Source organism: Etheostoma spectabile, chromosome 20 (genome assembly GCF_008692095.1).
Source record: "Etheostoma spectabile isolate EspeVRDwgs_2016 chromosome 20, UIUC_Espe_1.0, whole genome shotgun sequence".
NCBI lineage: Eukaryota > Metazoa > Chordata > Actinopteri > Perciformes > Percidae > Etheostoma > Etheostoma spectabile.
This window is the reverse complement of record NC_045752.1, coordinates 18,176,906-18,196,838: the sequence shown is the minus strand read 5'-3', so window position 1 is coordinate 18,196,838 and position 19,933 is coordinate 18,176,906. Positions and strand designations below refer to the sequence as shown.

At 41.0% G+C, this 19,933-nt stretch overlaps 1 protein-coding gene across 7 annotated transcripts in view; it reads right to left on the bottom strand.

The window, feature by feature from the left end:
- The window catches only part of rab3gap2 (RAB3 GTPase activating protein subunit 2 (non-catalytic)), an 18,285-nt gene extending 120 nt beyond the window's left edge, over positions 1 to 18,165 (bottom strand). Inside the window, exons 1-37 of one of the 7 annotated variants that reach the window (XM_032499877.1) lie at positions 17,915 to 18,165; positions 17,667 to 17,829; positions 16,339 to 16,427; positions 16,005 to 16,122; positions 15,840 to 15,921; positions 15,313 to 15,360; positions 14,730 to 14,805; positions 14,528 to 14,629; positions 13,949 to 14,048; positions 13,721 to 13,741; positions 13,295 to 13,393; positions 12,688 to 12,836; positions 12,475 to 12,554; positions 11,769 to 11,861; positions 11,512 to 11,651; positions 10,966 to 11,161; positions 10,584 to 10,727; positions 9,325 to 9,407; positions 9,164 to 9,228; positions 8,970 to 9,060; positions 8,643 to 8,764; positions 7,800 to 8,013; positions 7,174 to 7,271; positions 6,816 to 6,924; positions 6,531 to 6,691; positions 6,017 to 6,191; positions 5,569 to 5,748; positions 5,231 to 5,337; positions 4,914 to 4,980; positions 4,714 to 4,784; positions 4,590 to 4,625; positions 4,294 to 4,419; positions 2,979 to 3,194; positions 2,648 to 2,737; positions 2,277 to 2,501; positions 1,974 to 2,138; positions 1 to 880 (exon numbers count right to left, since the gene is read on the bottom strand). The exon at positions 1 to 880 is cut by the window's left edge and continues 120 nt beyond it. In XM_032499877.1, coding sequence (XP_032355768.1) covers positions 728 to 880; positions 1,974 to 2,138; positions 2,277 to 2,501; positions 2,648 to 2,737; positions 2,979 to 3,194; positions 4,294 to 4,419; positions 4,590 to 4,625; positions 4,714 to 4,784; positions 4,914 to 4,980; positions 5,231 to 5,337; positions 5,569 to 5,748; positions 6,017 to 6,191; positions 6,531 to 6,691; positions 6,816 to 6,924; positions 7,174 to 7,271; positions 7,800 to 8,013; positions 8,643 to 8,764; positions 8,970 to 9,060; positions 9,164 to 9,228; positions 9,325 to 9,407; positions 10,584 to 10,727; positions 10,966 to 11,161; positions 11,512 to 11,651; positions 11,769 to 11,861; positions 12,475 to 12,554; positions 12,688 to 12,836; positions 13,295 to 13,393; positions 13,721 to 13,741; positions 13,949 to 14,048; positions 14,528 to 14,629; positions 14,730 to 14,805; positions 15,313 to 15,360; positions 15,840 to 15,921; positions 16,005 to 16,122; positions 16,339 to 16,427; positions 17,667 to 17,775 — 4,200 coding nt within the window. In that variant the 5' untranslated portion in view covers positions 17,776 to 17,829; positions 17,915 to 18,165 and the 3' untranslated portion in view covers positions 1 to 727. Of the gene's footprint in view, positions 881 to 1,973; positions 2,139 to 2,276; positions 2,502 to 2,647; positions 2,738 to 2,978; positions 3,195 to 4,293; positions 4,420 to 4,589; positions 4,626 to 4,713; positions 4,785 to 4,913; positions 4,981 to 5,230; positions 5,338 to 5,568; positions 5,749 to 6,016; positions 6,192 to 6,530; positions 6,692 to 6,815; positions 6,925 to 7,173; positions 7,272 to 7,799; positions 8,014 to 8,642; positions 8,765 to 8,969; positions 9,061 to 9,163; positions 9,229 to 9,324; positions 9,408 to 10,583; positions 10,728 to 10,965; positions 11,162 to 11,511; positions 11,652 to 11,768; positions 11,862 to 12,474; positions 12,555 to 12,687; positions 12,837 to 13,294; positions 13,394 to 13,720; positions 13,742 to 13,948; positions 14,049 to 14,527; positions 14,630 to 14,729; positions 14,806 to 15,312; positions 15,361 to 15,839; positions 15,922 to 16,004; positions 16,123 to 16,334; positions 16,428 to 17,666 lie in introns of all 7 variants that reach the window. The other 6 variants (XM_032499884.1, XM_032499883.1, XM_032499878.1 and 3 more) reach the window with 6 other exon arrangements.
- Positions 18,166 to 19,933: the final 1,768 nt, after the last annotated feature.

Genomic DNA, 19,933 nt, shown 5'->3' with positions numbered 1-19,933 from the left:
ATAAATAAAAAATAAGGTCTATATGATATGCCTTGTCTATCAGAGGGAAAGAGGAAGGAGAAATGTCAAACAGAACTCTGATATAGCACACGGTTAGGACACCAACAGAGTGACATCTGAATTTTAGGGTAAATCAGACTGAAAATGAAGGTAGAGCGACAAAGAAAAAACATGCCCCAATCCTTAAAACCCTTCTCATAAACTTATCCTCCAGACAATATTTCAATAACACAAGTACTCAATATTATTTATGTTACATGCACGAAAATATGGATTAAAAATAGTTAAAGAATAACTCGGTGTAGGCAGCACCGATTGGTTTTGTTTTTCTCTCCACTGACAACACTCCAAATTTACAAACAACAGAGCTACGCGTTGGAATCGACTGGAATTCTCCTTTAAAAGCCTATCCTTCCCCTCTGTATATCACCGCTTTCTACAATTAAGTTGTGAGGACTTTACAGTATTATATTATATTAACATCTGCTGAATGACAAAATACAAAATCTCCATGACAAAGACGAAAGAGTGTGAAAAGGCCCTTTATCTTCTTTCTCTTTGTTGACTGTGTCATACGATTCATGGGATTACACCTCTGGACACCACAATTCAAATCCTGAAGCAGAACTTCCTTCTTTTCTTTTTTTATTTCCTTCCTTCTCTCTCTGTCTGCCTACTACAACCATGCCTTCAAAGGTGACTCCACCCCTCCCTCACCCTCTCAGGGTCAGTCCTCGGTGGTGAGGGCCTCCACAGCCTCGAGAAGGTGCAGACCCAGGCTGTACTGGGCGTGGTTCTCCGGCAGGATTTCAATCAGACGGCCGACCAGCCTGCTGGTTCTGGACAGGGGAACCACGGGGCACCGCAGCTCACTGGGGTCCTGCAGTACAAAAACACATTATATACATTTCATTGTTAAGCTTAATTTATGGGTGTTCCGGGAGCGAGGTGCGCCATAAAATGACTTCACCACGGCTGTTATTTCCAGCGCAATTTGTTTTTTTTTAACTATGTGCCCACTGTGCGCGCTGAACTTTTAATTCAACATGGCGGTCATGTGAATCAAGTCAGTGATTAGAGTATATCAACGTAATGTTTGGCGGTACGTTGGTGTTAGATGGATGTATTTACTACTGTTGCCAGGCAGCCTGCTTTCCTTTACTTCCGGTCTGTTCTTCTTTACTACTTCTTGCTTATTTATCGATTATTTTGTTTGTTTGTTTCGGAGAGTACAGCAACGATCAATGAGTTGAGCATAAACGTTTCTGTAAATGCTTGTAGCGCGCGTGCCATCTATGGCGTCCCACGCACGGTGTCGCGCCTCTCTATGCAAAACTGTAGGGCTGTCCTTGACTAAAGAAATTCTTAATTTTATCAACTAACCGATTAGTTGATTTAATCAACAGATCTAAAAAAAAAATTGAGTTTCTCCACAAAGCATCATGCAAAAACCCCACTTTAAAGCTTGTGTTTACCAAAAACAAGTCACTCAGTATGTAAAACCATAACAAAATGACTGATCAACTAAAGAAATCTTAGTTGACTAAAACTAAAACGACCGATTAGTCTACTTACCAACTAAAATTATTATTATACAAAGTACATCATGCTGTAGCCAGTGTTAGTGTTCTCTCTACAACATTTTGAATCACGTCTTATTATCCTGAGGTCACTTGGGGTCGAGTCTGACTGTACTGGTGGCAAAAAAATCCTATTGAGTGAGAACGCTGAAAAACAGGTTACATTTTTCAGTAGTCTGTCAGCTCTTGCAGTCTTTATTTGCTGTAGCTAGTAATGTTGTTGATTTGAGGATTTATGGTTGAGGGTGCCACTCTAAATAACATAAGACAAGGGGTTGAACCTAATGAAGAAGGCTAGTTATACAAATGCACTTATAGAAAAGAGCATATAGCCTGTGAGATCCTGTGACTGAAATCTCTTCAGTGTATAAAATGACTTGTCTGGTGTCTCACCATAGCTTTGAGCCATGTGCAGAGGGTGGGGGGCAGGCGGGCCAGCAGCTCCATGGCTCCCTGCGTTTGGCTCTGGCTGTGGAGCAGTGAGTAACTCAGCCTCTGGCCAGTCAGCACCAGCAGCTGGGAGCCCAGCACATCCTTATCTTCCACCTCTAACATCACCTGGGTGAAAAGATGCCACTTAAGATGAAAAGTCAGAGCAGATGACTTACCAAGCACTGTGGTCAGCACAGAGGATTAACAAAAGTAGTATCATTGTAGCTTCTGTTTGCTACAAATAAAACCACAAGTTTGTCTTGCCTCTTCAGCCCGAAGGTCCAGGCCCTGGTTGTAGAGCTCACAAACAAGGTGCCGTCTCAGGATGTCAGTGTTGACCTGCAGCAGGGAGCCCAGCTCCAGACACAGCGAGGGCCACCAGTCAGCTTTGGGTCCACTAGAGGGTAGAGGGGGGGGCCTGGTGCCAGAGGCTGAGCTGGAATGATCATCTATAGCCTGCACCCAGCTAGTCAACACCCGGAGGAGGAACTGAGACCGAGTAGGAATGTGGGAAACATAGATGAGACAGCACGTATGGAGAGTGATGAGGAGATGGAATCAGAAGACAACAGACCATTTCTTTAAAACTCTTCATTTTCTATTGACTTGTAGATCCTACAAAATCCACCTCTCACCTCTTGTCGTATCGAGACCAGGCCTGGGTCCATATCTGCACTGGGCATCAACTGGATGGTTGTAAGATCTCTGAAGAAAGCATTCTTACCCTGGGACAAGACACACACACACACACACACACACACACACACACACACACACACACACACACACACACACACACACACACACACACACACACACACACACACACACACACACACACACAAAACCTAAACAATGTTGTGTGTAACAGCTCTAAAAGATTTTATTTTGTGAATTGTGTTAAGTCAACATGAGCATTTGTGTGTGCGTGTGTGTGTGTGTGTGTCAATAAGTCCATCTCCTCACCTTGCTGTCAAACAGGCTGAGTGGTTTGAGCTTCAAGCTGAATGTCATAGCAGCCTGCTGTAGGGAAGCTAACAGGCAGTGGTGTTGCACCAGAGGGTAGTGAACGCCCCTCTGCTCCAGGGCAAGTTCAGCCAGTGATGCAGGGCCCTCCGCCCCGCACCACACCTCCTCCATGGACAGCTCCGGAGTGGAAACCTCCTCCACCGCTGAGTCCGCCTGCATGAAAACACAACAGAAGAGATGGTTAGAAAGGCTTGCGTGCTTGTTAAGAACAGGGGGTTCATTCAAATTATGATGCCAACCCTGGGTTGATGCATAGACTGTATAAGTGACGGCAAAACGTCTCGATCGTCCCCTTGTGGCTGGCTGCAGTGTAAATCATAAATCGCCCCATCCATGTTAGTGGAAAGGACAAAAGAAACTACTACTAAGGTACACATCAAATAATGTTTTGCCAATATTAGTTTCTGTCATTTAAGGTACAGTAGTTATGATCACGCAGTTTGTTCAAACGCTCATTTTTCAGATAATTTTGGTTTTTATTATTTGTTATTTGATGCTATAAAAACAGTGTGTAATGTCATGATTGACAGCTGTGATGGACAAGCGACTGGTCGAGCAGGTTTAGTATATGGGCGGGATTTTGATACCCCGGCTCCACTGCCCGACAACTATTGCGCAGACTCCACCAAATTACAAGATAGCAGCGCCGGGATATTTTAGCTTCACTTTTTTACAGCGGGAGGATGTGGGGACGTGTCATCGATCTTTATATACAGTACATTCCATGATCCACACTCACAGTTTAGCTAGTTAACCCAGTCAAGTGCAGAATACAACACATGCACAACTTTTAAATTTCTCCACACAATTGTTCCTTCACTGTTTGAGCTTTACTCTGTACATGATCTTTACTGTGCAAGATCATGTACACAGTTTAAAACTAGAAGGCAGTTTTCCTATTCATTCATTCATTCGCTGAAGGGGGGAGAGTTTCTCTGTGCTCACCTGAAATCTCAGTTTAACTCGTGTACAAAGCAGCAGGATTAGGGATCACAACTAGTTTGCAAGCCAATCATGGTCCAGTGTGCAACTTCCACAGGTGGGATGTTGAAACTTGAAACCTTCAGTGCACATGCACTGAGAACGGACTTTTCAGTTAACTATTTTGTGGAGAAACCATATCAGACATATTTCTTTACTGCAAGCAGTAGGCTAGCTGGCTAATACATCAAATGCATATCAAGTATAAGTGTGGTTAGTAGTGGTAGTGATTGGTTTCTCCATGCTTTTTTTCTGGAATATCTTTACTTACATAGTAATCTATAAAAGACAAATGGCTCTGATTTTTAACAACTCCAGTCACCTCCATGAGGATCTGCAGCAACTGGACACAGCAGCCCAGGAAAGACGTCACAGCTTTGTCTCCCATTCCGATGTCCTGCCAACATAAACAAACCCTTAATATATGCAGCTTAATACTTTAATTGCAATACTTTACATCTGAAACAATCTGAGCCATAACATTAGGAATGAATAAATATTTGCATATGTATATCAAAACTTGCATCATATATTTTATTCTATGATAAATTTTTACTGAATACTTACCCGTCGACATAAGCGATCTTTGGGTGCTTTCCCCACCTAGGAAAAAAAAGTGTAAACACTTTATACATTGCCTCAGACACACAGGCATACTTTATATGCATGTATGTATATGTGCATGACTTGCCTTCTCCATGAGGTAGGCTGCTGCTGACAAACGCTTGACAATGAACGTACTCCACATCATTACAGAAATACCTGTGAGAAAGAAAAAGAAAGTCTAATGACACACTACTACGGTAATTTTCAGAAGGTACCGATTACAAAGTGGGGTCAATGACATCCCTTCTGGTGATATAGTACTTTCAATCTGAAAAAGCCCCTCACCTAGTTGGATATGTGGACTGGAGACTAGCTTCAAATGTTCCACAGCCCACCATAAGTATCGGCCCTCCTAGGAAGAGAATCAGGTGTGAGTCTAGGTTTATGAACAAAGGTGCTTTGGTTCTTTGTCATCCATGTTTCTTGGATTTATTAAAACCTGCCTTTCACCTTTAATGAAACTGGCTTGTAGCAGAAAGTAGTGATAATATACACTAAATCAACTGAGGATAAACATTGTTTTTTAATGGCTGTCTCACTTGTTTTGAACTATATTTATCATAAACACAAAAACCTATGTGTACGCATGTGTGAATGTGCACCTCTGGGTCTTTGTTCCACTGCACGACATATTCCCAGCAGCAGTGGGCGAAGAGCAAGTCGGGTGAGAGGGAGTGTGGAAACCTCTGGCACACTGCCACCAACAGCTCTGGAATACAAAATGGACAGTGTTTGACTTGTATTTAAGTTATAGGGTATAAAGAGGCTCCATTAAATAGTGTGTAGTGTGGCAGGCATTACATTGCTACAAAGGTTATTAACTACATGAACAGGTAAAACACAGTTAAATCTCTTTAACATGAGAGCCAATGTGTAATTCAATATCAAATTTGTGAATGTCAAGAGCTAACATTTTAATCAGTTCTTGTCCAGTCCTGACCTGCTATTGTGTCTGTGTCCTCTTGGCTCTTCGCATCCTGTTCCTTCCCTTCTTCTCCAGCCTTCTGCTCTAGTTTTTCATCTGCCTCTTTGTCTTCTATCTTTAGGAGAATTTCCTTCAGTCGCTCAGGGGCCAAGTTGTGCCTGAACACCCACTTGGAGACACTGTCGGCAATGCCACCTTTACAGACAGACGCGAAAAGAAAACAAGAAAAATATAAGAATTTTTTTTTTTTGTAGCCACAACCAGTATATGGATATAGGAAGAACGTACACACGATAAGAAGAGAGTGAAAGACTTCACAAAAGGAAATAATCAAAAGATAATGAAAGCATGACAAACACAATGGCAGACAAGCTAACAAAAAAGTAATGCTGCCTTACCTTTTTTTGTTAGCTTGTCTGTCTACCTGTATATATCCCTGAGGATATTTTTCTTTACAGTCTACCTGTGCCTCCCTCCAGCAGCATTTTGATGGAGCACTGTGGTGCAGCGCCCCCTGCTGCTCCCTGAGGAGGAGGTACCAACAGCAGAGTCTGCAGCACCAGCACATCCTCTAGCTGGCGAACACACACACTCCACTGCTCCAGGTCTAGGGACACCGCCTCCCATTCAGACTGCAACTGTCGCGCACAAAAGCAGAAAAATAGCCTGTGTCAGTGAGTGTGGTGTTGAAGTATATTCTCCTATTTTTGTGGCAAATTACTCGAACTACTCTGTGTTTTGAGGGTGTGGGGCTCTGGAAACCCAATTTTTTTTTTGATTGGTTTGTTTAAACTTCATCAGTTGGTAAGAAAGCTGGGAGGATACAAATGACATGCTTCAACAACACATAAATAACATATCTTGCTTAAAAAACAACCCCTTACAATTCTAGTTTGCCATGCTTTGGTTTTCGATAGCACTGCCTGATCAGTGCACTTATGTGTGTATAAGCGTGTGTGCACATGAGACTTCCCTACCTTGCTGTCCGCTCGGCTTGTGATGCTAGTCTTAGCAGCACGGTGAGCAACGAAGGCTGCCAGCAGAGCAGCGGCAGCATTGTGGGACTGGATGCATGTACAGCGAACTTGCTGCCACCAGGGAGAGATAGACTGGGAGTCCCAAGATTCCTCAATTGCACCTGAAGAGGGGGAGAAGAAGTGATAACTCTTTTTTTCATCATACATTTTCATGAACTTTCATTGGTTGACAAAACAGGACAACTTGTGCAAATGAGTCCGCACACACTGGACACAAGCCTTTACCTGGCATGTTGCTGAGGGCAATGAGTAGTGTGTGTAGATTTCTAACAGTTTCTTCTGGTTTCTGTAGCACCTTCTTCTCTCTTTGCATCCACACACTTAACAAAAGAGACTAAAAGAAAATGAAATATATGACCAAAAAAACAATTTAGGTGTCACTTCTAAAAAAAACTTTTTATATATGAAATAACAAAAAACTACATAGCATTAATATATTTGTCCACTTATTTTGTCACAATTTATCAGCTGTTTCATGTTCTTTTCATCTTTAAACCCTGAGCACATTTTACCTCTATTAGCAAAACTCATCTTAATGTCAACCCATTCCATCAAATAAAAAAAAAAAAATCCTCTATCTTACCAGTAGCTGCTGTGGACTGATGCCAGCCTGCTGAAGTGTGTCACAGACTTCATGGAGTGGGCTCTTTCCACACAGACAACCCCAGAACATAAAGTTCCCTGCAGAAGACACACAAAAGCAAATTTCTAAGTTTGGATTTCTGTGGTGTGCTCACTCGTGTGTGCCTAATGTCACTGAGATTTCTGTATACAAGGTTCATTTTTTTGATACATATACACCACAGAATGCATCACATCTGCAATGCCCCACAGTGACACGCTCACTAACATTGAATAAGTTGATTATTTGGTCCAGTCTTGTATTTCTCCAAGTGGAATAATCTTGTAATCAATGCACCTCCTCAAGTCAACATGACATTACTCTTTGACAAAAGGCATGAGCGGCACAGCAACTCAGATTTTGTATGTCTTGAAGTCTCCACTTGGCTTTGGTTTGGAGAAACACAGCAATACATCTCACTCCCTGTCAAATGAGGTTTCATACTTTTACTTATCTATCAATTCATTTAACAGTATCATATTGAGGTTAACAAAACACGAGTAGCGCCATACATTTTTGTTTGTGTCATGTTATCTATTTGGGTAACTGTGCCAAGGCATACAATGTGCATATATATGTTGCCATACCTAGCTGATTCCATTCAGTTTCAGAAGCGCGGATTACCCTCAACTCCCCATCGTGGGTGCACTCCATCTGAGACAGAAAGGCTTGGACAGGCAGGGGTGAGTCAGGAGAGTCCTGGGCAAAAGAAACACTGTGTCTCGAAGTGAGTTGGGCGTAGCGTTGCAAGGTAGGTCCAACACGAGACAACTCATCCTCTATGCCTTCGAGGGAGTCCTGCTGGTTGAGGAGAGCATGCAAGTGTTGATTATAGAGTTATGACTTATAATAATAAATCACCAAGCAACAATACTTCCCTAATTGGTAGCTTTACCACAAAACCTTAAATTAGCCTATTTTGGGCTGAATGGTTATTGGAATTCAAAGTGATGTAGCGAGAACATCATTTTCAGAAGGCAAAAACTATGATACTCAATCTAACCACGAAAAGGGTTGTACACACCTGGCACACAGGGGCCACCTTTGGGACTGTTTTCACGGTTCAGGTATTGGTCCCTGATTCCAGGGTGGTGCCCCATTTTGATAATTTGTTACTTTGGTAAAGTTATTAATACACATATTCATAACAATTTAATTTTGATGAACTATTGTTGATAAATTGACAATAACTGAATATGTACCTTCCTAATCCCCAACGACAGATAACAGGGAAGATAGAAGATGATAAGGAACTTTTAAAATATTCACATACCAAATCATAATAGCAATATTGGTTGAACAACAAAATTGCAATTTGATTATTTTTTTCCAATATCATTGAGCCCAAACCTATATTATGCAGTCTTATAGTTGGAAATGTTTATGGGGAGTACTATTAACACGCTTTTAGCATGTGTGTGTCCTCTCACATTTTTAGAGCAGGCCTCTATGTCTGCAGCGGAGTGCAGGTGCTGGATGTCAGTGTAGAGCTGAAGCAGTTTCAGCTGTGAAGAGCAGAGCTGCAATAACTCTACATCCACTGCCTCAGGGTCTTCAACGCAGAAATACACAACCATAAAGAAAGAAAGAAAGAAAGAAAAAGCATTGCCATACAGTATGTATGATAAGTACATTTACAGTACATTTCAGCCATTTATCTGAGCAAATTATCTGGAAAACCAGTATATGACATCTGTTATACTATATGTTAGAACAATCAGAACAATGTTTTTCTTAATAATAAACTGATAGTTTACCTTGTTGCTTCAGAGTGTCATGTAGGGCGCATGTGATGTTAGTAAGACATGAGACTGGAGCATACTTATTTGACAGCAGAGACTCCAAAGCCTAAAACGCAAAGACTGCAGTTAGAAATGTGACTGTTACCACAAAGACAATAACCCTCTCTATTAGTGTGTGAGGCAACTTGTACAGTGTTTTTTGTCGATACCTGCTTCTTAATGGCGGGGTGTTTAATATCTAGCAGCGCACTTTTAGCTTCGCTCTCCAAAATATCTAGGAAGAAAAGATGAGTAAGCATAGATAAACATAAAAAATCATAGATTCAAACCTCTCTCATGTCAAACAGGCATATCACTCTTGTATTCTTACCAGGCTCCACCCCTCTGCTTCTTAGTAAAGTAGTCAGTCTCTTTAACAGGTGCAAATCTTTGGCTCGCTCGCTCTTCTTGTCACTGAAATGGAGCAGAAGGAATAGATTAGGTTTGCATATTTTGCTGGCAGCCGTTATCAACAACTCGTAGACTGGGGAAAGGTATTGCTACTTAAAGTTAATGCTTGAAGGTAAACTTAGTGGCTGTAAACCTTAGTTGCAAAAGTGAAAGATGACAGTCCAGTTGCCATAAATTCTCTTCCAATTCTTTACCATGACCTCAATAAGGTTTTTGTTGAGTTAAGAGAGTAAATTAAGTAAGTAATTGAGGAATATGTTTCTATAGCTGAAGTATACAATACAAATATTACTAGAATGGTATTCCTATATACAGGGACCTACAACTAAATATTTGTTTATTTTAGTAGCAAATTTGACAATAAAAAGTATCTGCAAGCAATCCTAGAAAGAAATGTTTTGGGAGACTTGGAAGCTGGCAGAGGAATAGTCTGGGACATGAGACATTAAGACAGCAACTTGTCGTTATAACACTTTGTTTTTTGTTCAGTTTTAACAAGTGAAATACAGTACTTACAACATATTGATTATGGTGTTTTTCCATTATATGGTACCTGCTCGACCGCAGTTCCCCATCCTCCTTTTTCCATTTCAGATTAATACCGCCTCATACGTGAGGAGAGCATGGCTGGTTGTCATAGCAAGAAACTGCCGTGACCTAACGCGACACACACAGAACGTTTGAGGTGTGTTGCTTTTGATTCTCGGCACATGACTGTTTTCCACAGCCAGAAGACACATTTAGTTTCAAAAGAAGCTGAAGGCAGCAAAAAAATAAAAGATGGCTAAACTATCTAAACACGACGAGTTTGTTCAGGACACCCCGTCTGTCGCTAGCAATGATGACACAGTGAACAGTGACATTTCTCTCCGACCAATCGGTAGTCTGCAGGTTTTCAGGTCACCTTTTGGTATCACCTCAGCTTGCTTGGAACCTCGACTGAGGTGGCATTAAAAAAGGACCTGTTAGCAGGTACCAGGGACATTTTTCCGTAATGGAAAACCAAAAAAGGCGAGTAGAGTCGAGGCGAGTTGAGGAGGTACCATACAGTGGAAAAACGCCAGAAGTGTGCTTCAGAGGTGCTGAGCTATTCCTTTAAAAATGCCTGCATGACAAACAGCTGATCTACAGTGTCTTTGAGGTTGCTGTATGTGTGTTTTTGTCTGTCTATGTAGCAACCTGAGAGCCAGGTGGAAGGGGATGTTCACTGTCCTCAATGCTCCTGTGATGGGATCCAGCAGACACACCTGCTGGGTGTGGAGCTGCCAGCCCTTACTGGTCACACTGTTCACCCCCATCAGACGGTAGCCAGCATACAGCAACCTGGAAGTGCACACACACAGACAGACACACAAACCAGATAATATTTTAGAGAGACTTTATTGTGTGCTCTTGCCCAGTTTGTCTATTCATGAGTGTCAGAGTGTCCAGACTATGCTTCAGTGGTATGCTATTTATGATAACGCACAGGCTCTGCTTTGTGTTTGCGACGCTTACGAGGCTAAGAAATAGCTTAAATAAAAATGTAACATTTTCATTTTTAGAGTGCATTTTTTTATACCTGCAGTGTTTTCCCACAGTGAAGGCTCCAACTCGTGGACCCTGCTGCATCCCCCACACCTCCAGGATTCCCCTGCGGGGTGCGTAGATCACCAGGAACAAAGCATGGCGTCTTGGAAGGGGGGCCGAGGGGGAGAACTCCCGATCAACTCGCTCCTCCGGAACCTGCAGCCAGCCCAGTTGAGCATCTCGATAGCCTGCAGTTAAGTTAATACATGAATGAATATTCATATTTACATTACAGGGACACACTAAACATACTTTTTGGTGAATGCATGACTTGGCATCTCAACTCATTTTAAAAAAGGAGCAGAGGCTATGAATGTTTGATAGACAGAATGTAAAGGTTCAACATTTTGAGCTCTTGGACCACATGAATACTTCATGTACTACTATAATACTACATGGTCACTCAATTCTGAACAGAGAGAAGGTAAATGGAATATAAAAGAGAGATATAAAATCTTTCCCTTCTTAGCACGGCTCCATGCTTTACCTATTTAAATCGTTTCCAAAGATCTCTGCAAAAAACATTCATGTTACTCACCTTTCCACATGCGGATGGCAATGCCCCTGGCCAAGTCCAGCAGTGTGACTCGACCAAAGTCATCCGTCACTCCAGCCAACGTGTTGCAGGGAGACAGACAGATGGACTCGCCATGGCGGCGGGAGTCTGGGAGACCATATCTAGGCGGAAGAGGTCAGATTTATGAGAAAATGACATCAACAAGCTTCATATTGCTAATAGCAATAAGACACAATATGGCATTGTTGCATTTGTGTTGAGATGTCATTGTACAGTACCTGATCGACAAGGGCGTTGCAGGCTCCACTTTGGGCTTCTGTTTCTGAACAGCCTCTTCTTCATTCTTGTGCTTGTTCCAACCTAACCATCCACTGGGAAGAAAACATCAAGGGAGAGTGATGGAATTATAAAATATAGACACAGACAAAGTCAGCAATAGACAGAAAAGATGATGAATTCATGTAAAAAAGAGAGGATGATTAAGGGAGGCTACAGTACAAGAAAGAGTAATAAAGAGGAGGCGAATGATAGGGATATATAATACCCCATTGTATGGATTAAACTGACATTGAGGAGAGAACAGGATATAATTATAAGAGTATTGATTCGGCTGCTTTGTGCAGCAGTAGAGGGTTGTCAACGGTGAGGCATTCAGTCTTTGAGTGCGTGTGTGACAGGAAACAAGGCACAAAGAAACAATTTTTTCTCTTTTAAACAACGCACTACACAAATTGTAATGTGGATGTTAGTTTTGTCCTGTTCTTTTGCTATTATTACACATACATGTTTCTTGGACTATTGATTGTCTTCATTCCTGTATGTTTCAGAAAAGTGCTATTCAACTGAAATTATGTTTGGTTGTATTATTGTTTTATAATATAATTAATGCAGGTTATCTTCCTTATACACACATGGAAGCTGGATTTTAGACAACACAGACACAGACACACAGACACACAGACACAGACACAGACACACACACACCTGGCAGCACTGAAGAGGGCTGAGGTGAGTTTACTGGCCACAGCCATAGCCACGTGAGAGAGGAGAGGCTGGGTGCTTCCCTAAAGACAGAGATTCACAACAAACGGGTAAATGTTTTATACTCTATTATATACAGCACTGTCTCCTGTAAGTTATTTGCACCATTTGTGTAGGTACACACAACTTAACTTACTTGCTCCATCTCTCACTCACCTCTACAGCATAGTAAAAGCCTGTGTATGGGCCACCTCCCACAGTGACATACTGACTCATGGCAGGGGGGTTGCCCTTGACTGAAGCATTAAAACCCCCCAGGATAGATGCATTCTTCATCTGGTCAAACACACACAGCGTCATAACGCCTAACAGCAGGAGAGATAGAGAGACAACAGAGATGTGGGAAAAGAGAATGACAGAAATTACAGTGGATTGCTTCATGTCAATAGTTCATTCGATTTGATTTTAAATAAGATAACCTATTTCTAGCACATGAATCCATAGCACAATGCTTTTTATGTTTTATTCATTGTAATGCATACATATATAGAATGCATCATAAAAAGTCAATTTTGTTTTCTTGTCAAAATTTTGTCAGAAAGTCAGATGTGTAAAATGCTGTAATACTTCGTCAGAATGAACTCTAAAACACTTTAACTCTGTGACGTAGTAGTAAATTAAAAGATGGATACCAAAAACACAAACCCGACATGACACACAGCTGACACAATCGCGCAACGCATCCAGTGTGTAGCCGACGTAAGGCAATCAACCACCGGTAAGAACAAAAATCAAATTATTATTAAAAAAAAAGGTCTCATACCCACACTACAGTGGTCAACAATGGTATCCATGTCATGCAGACCCCACTTCTTATAGGCCAGGGGAGGAGGCTGGATCACATCACTACCTGCTGCTGCCGCTGGATGGAAAAACACAGTTGGTCATTTGGTCATCATCTGTAGCTAGCTAGCAGGCACGTCTTTCATTTAGATATATTTAAAACTAGAGCCCTGTGCTTTTACTGTGACAATCATAGATTTGGGCCACAACGCAAATTCATGGGAAGACGCACACGCACCAACAGCAAGAACAACTAGATGTAGAGAGAAACCCTTAAGCTAGGCTTCTAAACTTCTACAGACTGTATGTAGGGTTTGTGTGTGCAAGTGTGTGTGCGTGCGTGCGTGTGTGTGCGTGTGTGTGTGTGTGTGTGTGTGGTAGTTTTGCATAATGTATCCTTAGGTACCTGAATGTCTTGTGGCAAACACTATCCACCCAGCCAGCAAATGAAGAACACATCGCTAGTTAACACACTATACACACAATACTTTTAACAATAGCGTAATACTTAACAGAATTCCATGACTCCCATCCTACAATATAAACACACACGCATAAGCATATAATGTAAATACTCCCAGTTGGAAGTGTTGCACACACATACATACACACATGCTCAGGCAAACAGCATTACCTCTTGCCACCTGGTTCCTGCAGGCACGCAGAGATTGAAAGAGGCTGAAGCCATCAATAGTGACCAGAGCAGCAGGGTAGAGGATACTTAACTCTTCATGCTGTGATTGGATAAAGCCAACATTTTGTAGTTTAATTAGAAACAACAAGTTTCACCAGGGGTTACTGATTATTTATAACCCAGAGATCAGACTTCTGGGACTCACTGTGACATAATAATAATAATAATAATAATAATATATTTTATTTATAACGCACTTTTCATTCCAAGGAATCTCAAAGTGCTACACAGGAGAATAATAACAATAAAAACAATCAGCACAAAAATGCCTTTCTGAATAAAAAAGTCTTCAGTTCAGCTTAGGATCATAGGACATTAGTAGGCAACCAGCAGAGACTGTGCTAAGGTATCTGCAGCTGGCTTTTTTTTTTCTTCTGATAACTTGTATATATCAAGTAGATATCTTCTCATCCAACTCATGACAAGAAAGCATATAAGTATATTTTAATTTTTCTACCTTTGAATTTAAAAAAAATGGAAATACACAGTTCTTATAGAAATGTTCAACGTGTGAATCACCTGCTCATTTACTCCAGGATGACGAGGGATCTCATATGTGCGACACTTGAGCCTCAATACAGGGTCCTCATGCAGCAGCTGGGCCAGGAGGAGAACCCCGTGCTGACAAGAAAATATTGGTGTTACATTTAATACTGGCATTCTTCACTATTTCTTCTGCTGATTATCTGAAAATAGTGATTGTTGCCTATTAGCAAGATACCTCTGTATAAAAGCGAACATAGCCAGAAGTGAAACCCACTACTACACATGTCCAATCGGGCCGCCCTGTGGAGCTCCTACACACACACAAACACCAGAAAACACACACACAATGAAGAAGAAAAATGGTACAAGGATGCAAATATTGCCGATGCAGTACAATGCATACGCAAACTCATGGACCAGTGGCATGGTTTTCACAATATCAATTAATAAGCACACTACTAAGTTCTTAAGGATATAAGTAGTAATGTCTCCGTGGTGGATGTTAATGTAGCTGTTAGTTTGGTCCTTTTCTTTGGCTATTATTACTCATTCACGTTTCTTTGGCTATTGATTGTTTTAATTCCTGTATGTTTCAGAAAAGTTAGGTAGAATTATTGTTTTATAATTTGATTAATGCAGGTTCTCTTGCATATACACACATGGAAGCTGGATTTTAGAACACACACACACACACACACACACACACACACACACACACACACACACACACACACACACACACACACACACACACACACACACACACACACACACACACACACACACACACACACACACACACACACACACACACATACCTCTTTTGGCTTGCCAATGGTATACAGATAGAGCTGCTCACACACTCTCTGTAGTGAGAAAACACACAAAGTAGGATGTTGTTCACTGTACAGCTCTCTCTCGCTCAAGAACCTTGGAAAAAGCACTTATGCATTGGGTCATGTTTCCTTTGTTTCCCCACTGTCGAAGAACTATCCCATTGAAAGGGGTATCTTGGTTATTTTATTCGTCCTCTGTAGTTTTTTTTATTTGTCCTCTGTAGTTTTCCTATCCTATTATTTCATGTATATTCTGTATGTTTGCTGTCTGATATCTACTGTAACATTGTAATTTTCCATTTTGGGAGCAATAAAATCTATCTATCTATCTATCTATCTATCTATCTATCTATCTATCTATCTATATTCCTGACTGTAAGTTTCTTTCCTTCTGCCATCCAATATAGTGTCATTGTCCTTAATCCCTTGTCCTTAGACATAATGCTAACCCATCAACTCTTCTGTTGTCATCTTCCTTCCTTCTCAAATTAATCTAATTGGACTCTTACCCTTCGTCAGTACTAAGGGTTCCGGTCCAAGACACAGCCAGGGTCATCTCCTCTCTGCCGCTGTCATCTGTACGCCACTTAGCTGTAAGAATCAACATTAACAGCCATGTATAACACCTCTGTGTGAATTTAGTCTGCATGTGTGTGTGTGTCTGTATATCTAACCTGAGAGAAAGACAGCCTTCTGTTGGCGGGCCACAACTAATAGGTCAGAGCATGGCGACAAGGACACTACACAGTCCTGCAGCCAGGGTTCTCTCTGCCCTGTAGTCTCCTCCTCCACCTGTGGGGCAAAGAGGAAAGACAGTTGGAGGGGACCTTTCCTTTCAATCAGCAAATGATGTGAGTGACAATCCCATACAACACCTCAGGTCAGTTTCCCATTTTGGACAAAGTTGCAACTGAAGCAGCTTTAAAATGCCAATTACACCCATTTTTTTTAATATTGTAGGGAGAAATGACAATGTGAGAATCAAGAATCAAACACAAAAGGACAGACCGTTGTGGCAGAAGTGGCTCCCTCCTCTTTGTTGTCGCCACTTTCCCATGCTGACTCCCAGTCGGAGGCCTCCCACGAAAGCTCATTTTCTGTTAGGGAAAAGGGGAATAGGGAAATCTGAGGACAATGGGTATTCATTTGTGACATCTTGCTGATTTGAAATATGGCAGTGCAACCAATTGACAGTGTTTTCACATTTTTGGTAGAAAACACACAGCAACAGTGATCATAAGTTCCAAGAAAAGTGACTCATTTAAATATTAAAGTGAGGCATGAAATCAAAGGCTAAAGTCACAGAGCAGTTGCGTATGGTAGTGTTAAAGTCAACCGCTAAAAATATATTAACTTAACACAAACATCATAATGATATTCTACCAAACCATAAAAAAAAGTAAAATAGAGAGGACATGATGAAGGTTGTGCTACAGGGAAATTATATAAAAACATTCAATGACAGAACAAGTAGCAAAATCCAGGATGTAATTCCAATGTCATGGACATTTATAATGCATTATTATGCCTTGGTGTAGCGTGTGTGGTCGATTTTAATATTTTTGCACACACTGGACAAACTGTATAGCCTTCTCTTTGTTTCTTGAACAGTTATATTGCACATATTTGTTATAGTGTCTGTATTACATATTTTATATATGATATAACTACTCTGGATGTATGTTCTTGACTGCAGCAGTCCTTTGCTTTATTTTTTATTTACTTATTGATATATTTATAATGTACTGTATGCACCTAATACACCAAGGGTAATTTCTTGCAAGTACAATCTTGATTGGCAATACATCTGATTCCAAGTTTACAAGACTGAGGGGATGGCATGCTCTGTATGTCTAACATTTTAGCAGACAGAGTGCCCTTTCTGTGTGCCCGTTTTTCTTTGTTGTCATCTTTCAGTGATGTGTTCGGGTGCCTCATGTGAGATGACTCATAGCACAAAGGACAGTGCCCTGGTGGTACATGTATTGCAAAGCACAGATGGAGCTCCATCCATCATTCACTTCACAAAGTCTTACCTTGTTTTTATCAATGAAATCCTTTAAAGATCCATTGTCTTTATCTCTCAGATCTGAGCATTAGTGTATTTTTGTACAGAACAGAATTGAACGAATAAAAACCTGCTTGCAACATTTAGCCACCTTGCTATAACTTTATTTAGCTATGGTCCTTAGGTTAGTTAGCAATTACTTTGTTTTATGACTAGCTGGTTCCAGAGGTGGGAAACTGGACCGTTGTCACTTTGGTTAACGGTAACAGTTAAGACTAGCTATGTAAGTTACTGTTGCTACATGCTACAGACATGCATCTGTCCTGACCTGTTTGATTCTTCTCCTCCACTGGCTCGGTTTTCTGACTCTGGAACAAGTAGTCCCTGACCGCCTTGAGCTCTTGGAGCCGACAAAACTCCAATAAGCTGCAGGACATCTCTCTCCCGTCCCGTCAGGACCGAAGTAGGGAATCAGCCAGTTAGCCAACTTGCTAACAGTCCAGATGTAGAAGATCAACGTAACGTTAACTTAGCAGTTTGAGTCCTTTTGCAAGTCCTGCTATCGTGTTAACTTACCTTAGTGACAGCCTATTCACAACGACAATATAGGTAATTTTCTTCAACTAAGACCGACATTAATTTTAGCAAGAGTCTGGTACCCTTATTTCCTCCGACATTGGCAGTTTCCACCTTATTCGCCTTATTTTTGAGGTGTTGTCGATGACACAACGCTAGCATAATAACGCATATGTGCTTCCGGGTTAGATCTGAGTCGAAATCTTCAAAATAAAAGCTTTAAGATGCAAATTTGTTTACCAATTATAACTTAAATGATAGGCCAGAATTATAGAGATATGTGTATAGTCAGTACATACATTCGAAATTTTAAACCTACAATATAATTTGTTGGTATTTAAAAAAAAATGTAATGGTGTGTCTTTTTCACCAGAGGGCGGTAGTGGAACCATTTTCAGGTGGCTTACCATCGCGTGTGCATCAACGGCATCTACCGCCTCCTCCAGGTACATATAGCCTATATTTCTTATTTTGTCTATGCATACCGCCCTGCTTGACTTTAGTTTGCTGTAGGCTATACGTACCAGGAAATTATGTTATGTTTTTCCATTCTAGTTTGTGCAGTTTTTCAAAGGCTTGTACAGTAAGCTTGTGGCTCACTGCCAAGTCAACTTCAAACTCAGTAGAAAGAAATTCTGACGTGTGTTTATATCTTATTTATATATATTGTTTGTCCATTGCTTTACAACAACTTTATTTAGGGTATACTGCATGGGTAATGTAGGTTAATGAAATAGGATGAAATAATCAGAAAGAGGGTTACATAATTAACCTACAAATCTTGTTCTTTGAAAAGTCCTATACATTAGGCCTACTGTATATCAATTTGTGGTAGGTATTTCCCCTGGAGTTTGCTTATTGTTGGGTTTTGAGTATTGTGGTTGCTTTGTATTTTGCTTGTTTGAAGCAAATGTGACAACTTTATTTCAGTACATGACTCATCATAAAGCAAGTAAAATGTACATCAGGTAAAAGAAAATGGCCTTCTTTAACTCAAGCAAGAAGGCCTGCGCTGATTAGTTTCTAGGATTAACATTAAAACCTGGCAATTACCACCAGTGTTTTTACTACAATAGCTAATAATGTAGGTGCTGGAACATTTTGGATATATTTCCAAGTTTGGTCCATTATCAACACCAATAACATAATAATATACTCCATTATACAACAAAACAAACATTGCCAACAGAAGGGGTTTAAGGGAAGATTTGTTTTTGAATTGATCCTACTTACTGGCAACAGTAAACAGGTCATAGCCTTTATATTTACACCATCGTATTTCCCTAGATACATGAGGTGAACTTAGAGGTTCAGTGTGAATGTTCCCAGGGCTAACACATTCACTTCTTTCAAAGTAGTTTGTGACTGTTGGACTCACTTAACCCCGCATAGATTATCACATTGGTGGAGTCTCGTGGGCTCAGAGGTCAAGGTTACTATACCCTTTCCTCTGTAGTGGTTGCCTGTGGTCAACATGACCAGCTGTTATTGGCATTGTTCAACACTGCTCAGTGTCTTGCTTTCCCGTCCTTTCCTACGCTCTTTAAAAAGCAATGGGCATTTTGCCAATGTACTTCCTGTGTCCTTACTAAGAATCCCACCTAGCTCTCACATCCACAACACAAACACAAACGTACAGTACAGCATTTGCACACATAAACACACAAATACAAACTCATCTCTGGGGGGGTGCCCAAAAGTTTCCGGTCCGGAAGGCCGGACACAGAAACTCAGGAAACAATTGGGTGTCAGAGAGGTCCTGTGCCATTGCCTATTGAGCTGTTGTTGTGTTGGCTGTTTTACACTCCACAGAAACAACCCTCCATCTGGTTCCCCCTCTTCCTTTGTTGACAAGGAAGTGTCTGTCATCATTCTGTCTCAGGATTGACGTGTTGTTGATGCACAAAGAGAGATGGTATTGATTCATTCAGACACGTGAGCGTCACTATATCAGACCTTGGGCACCGTGAGGACTTGTTTACGTTGCTATTCAAGGAAACAATTGAGTTATATGTACGT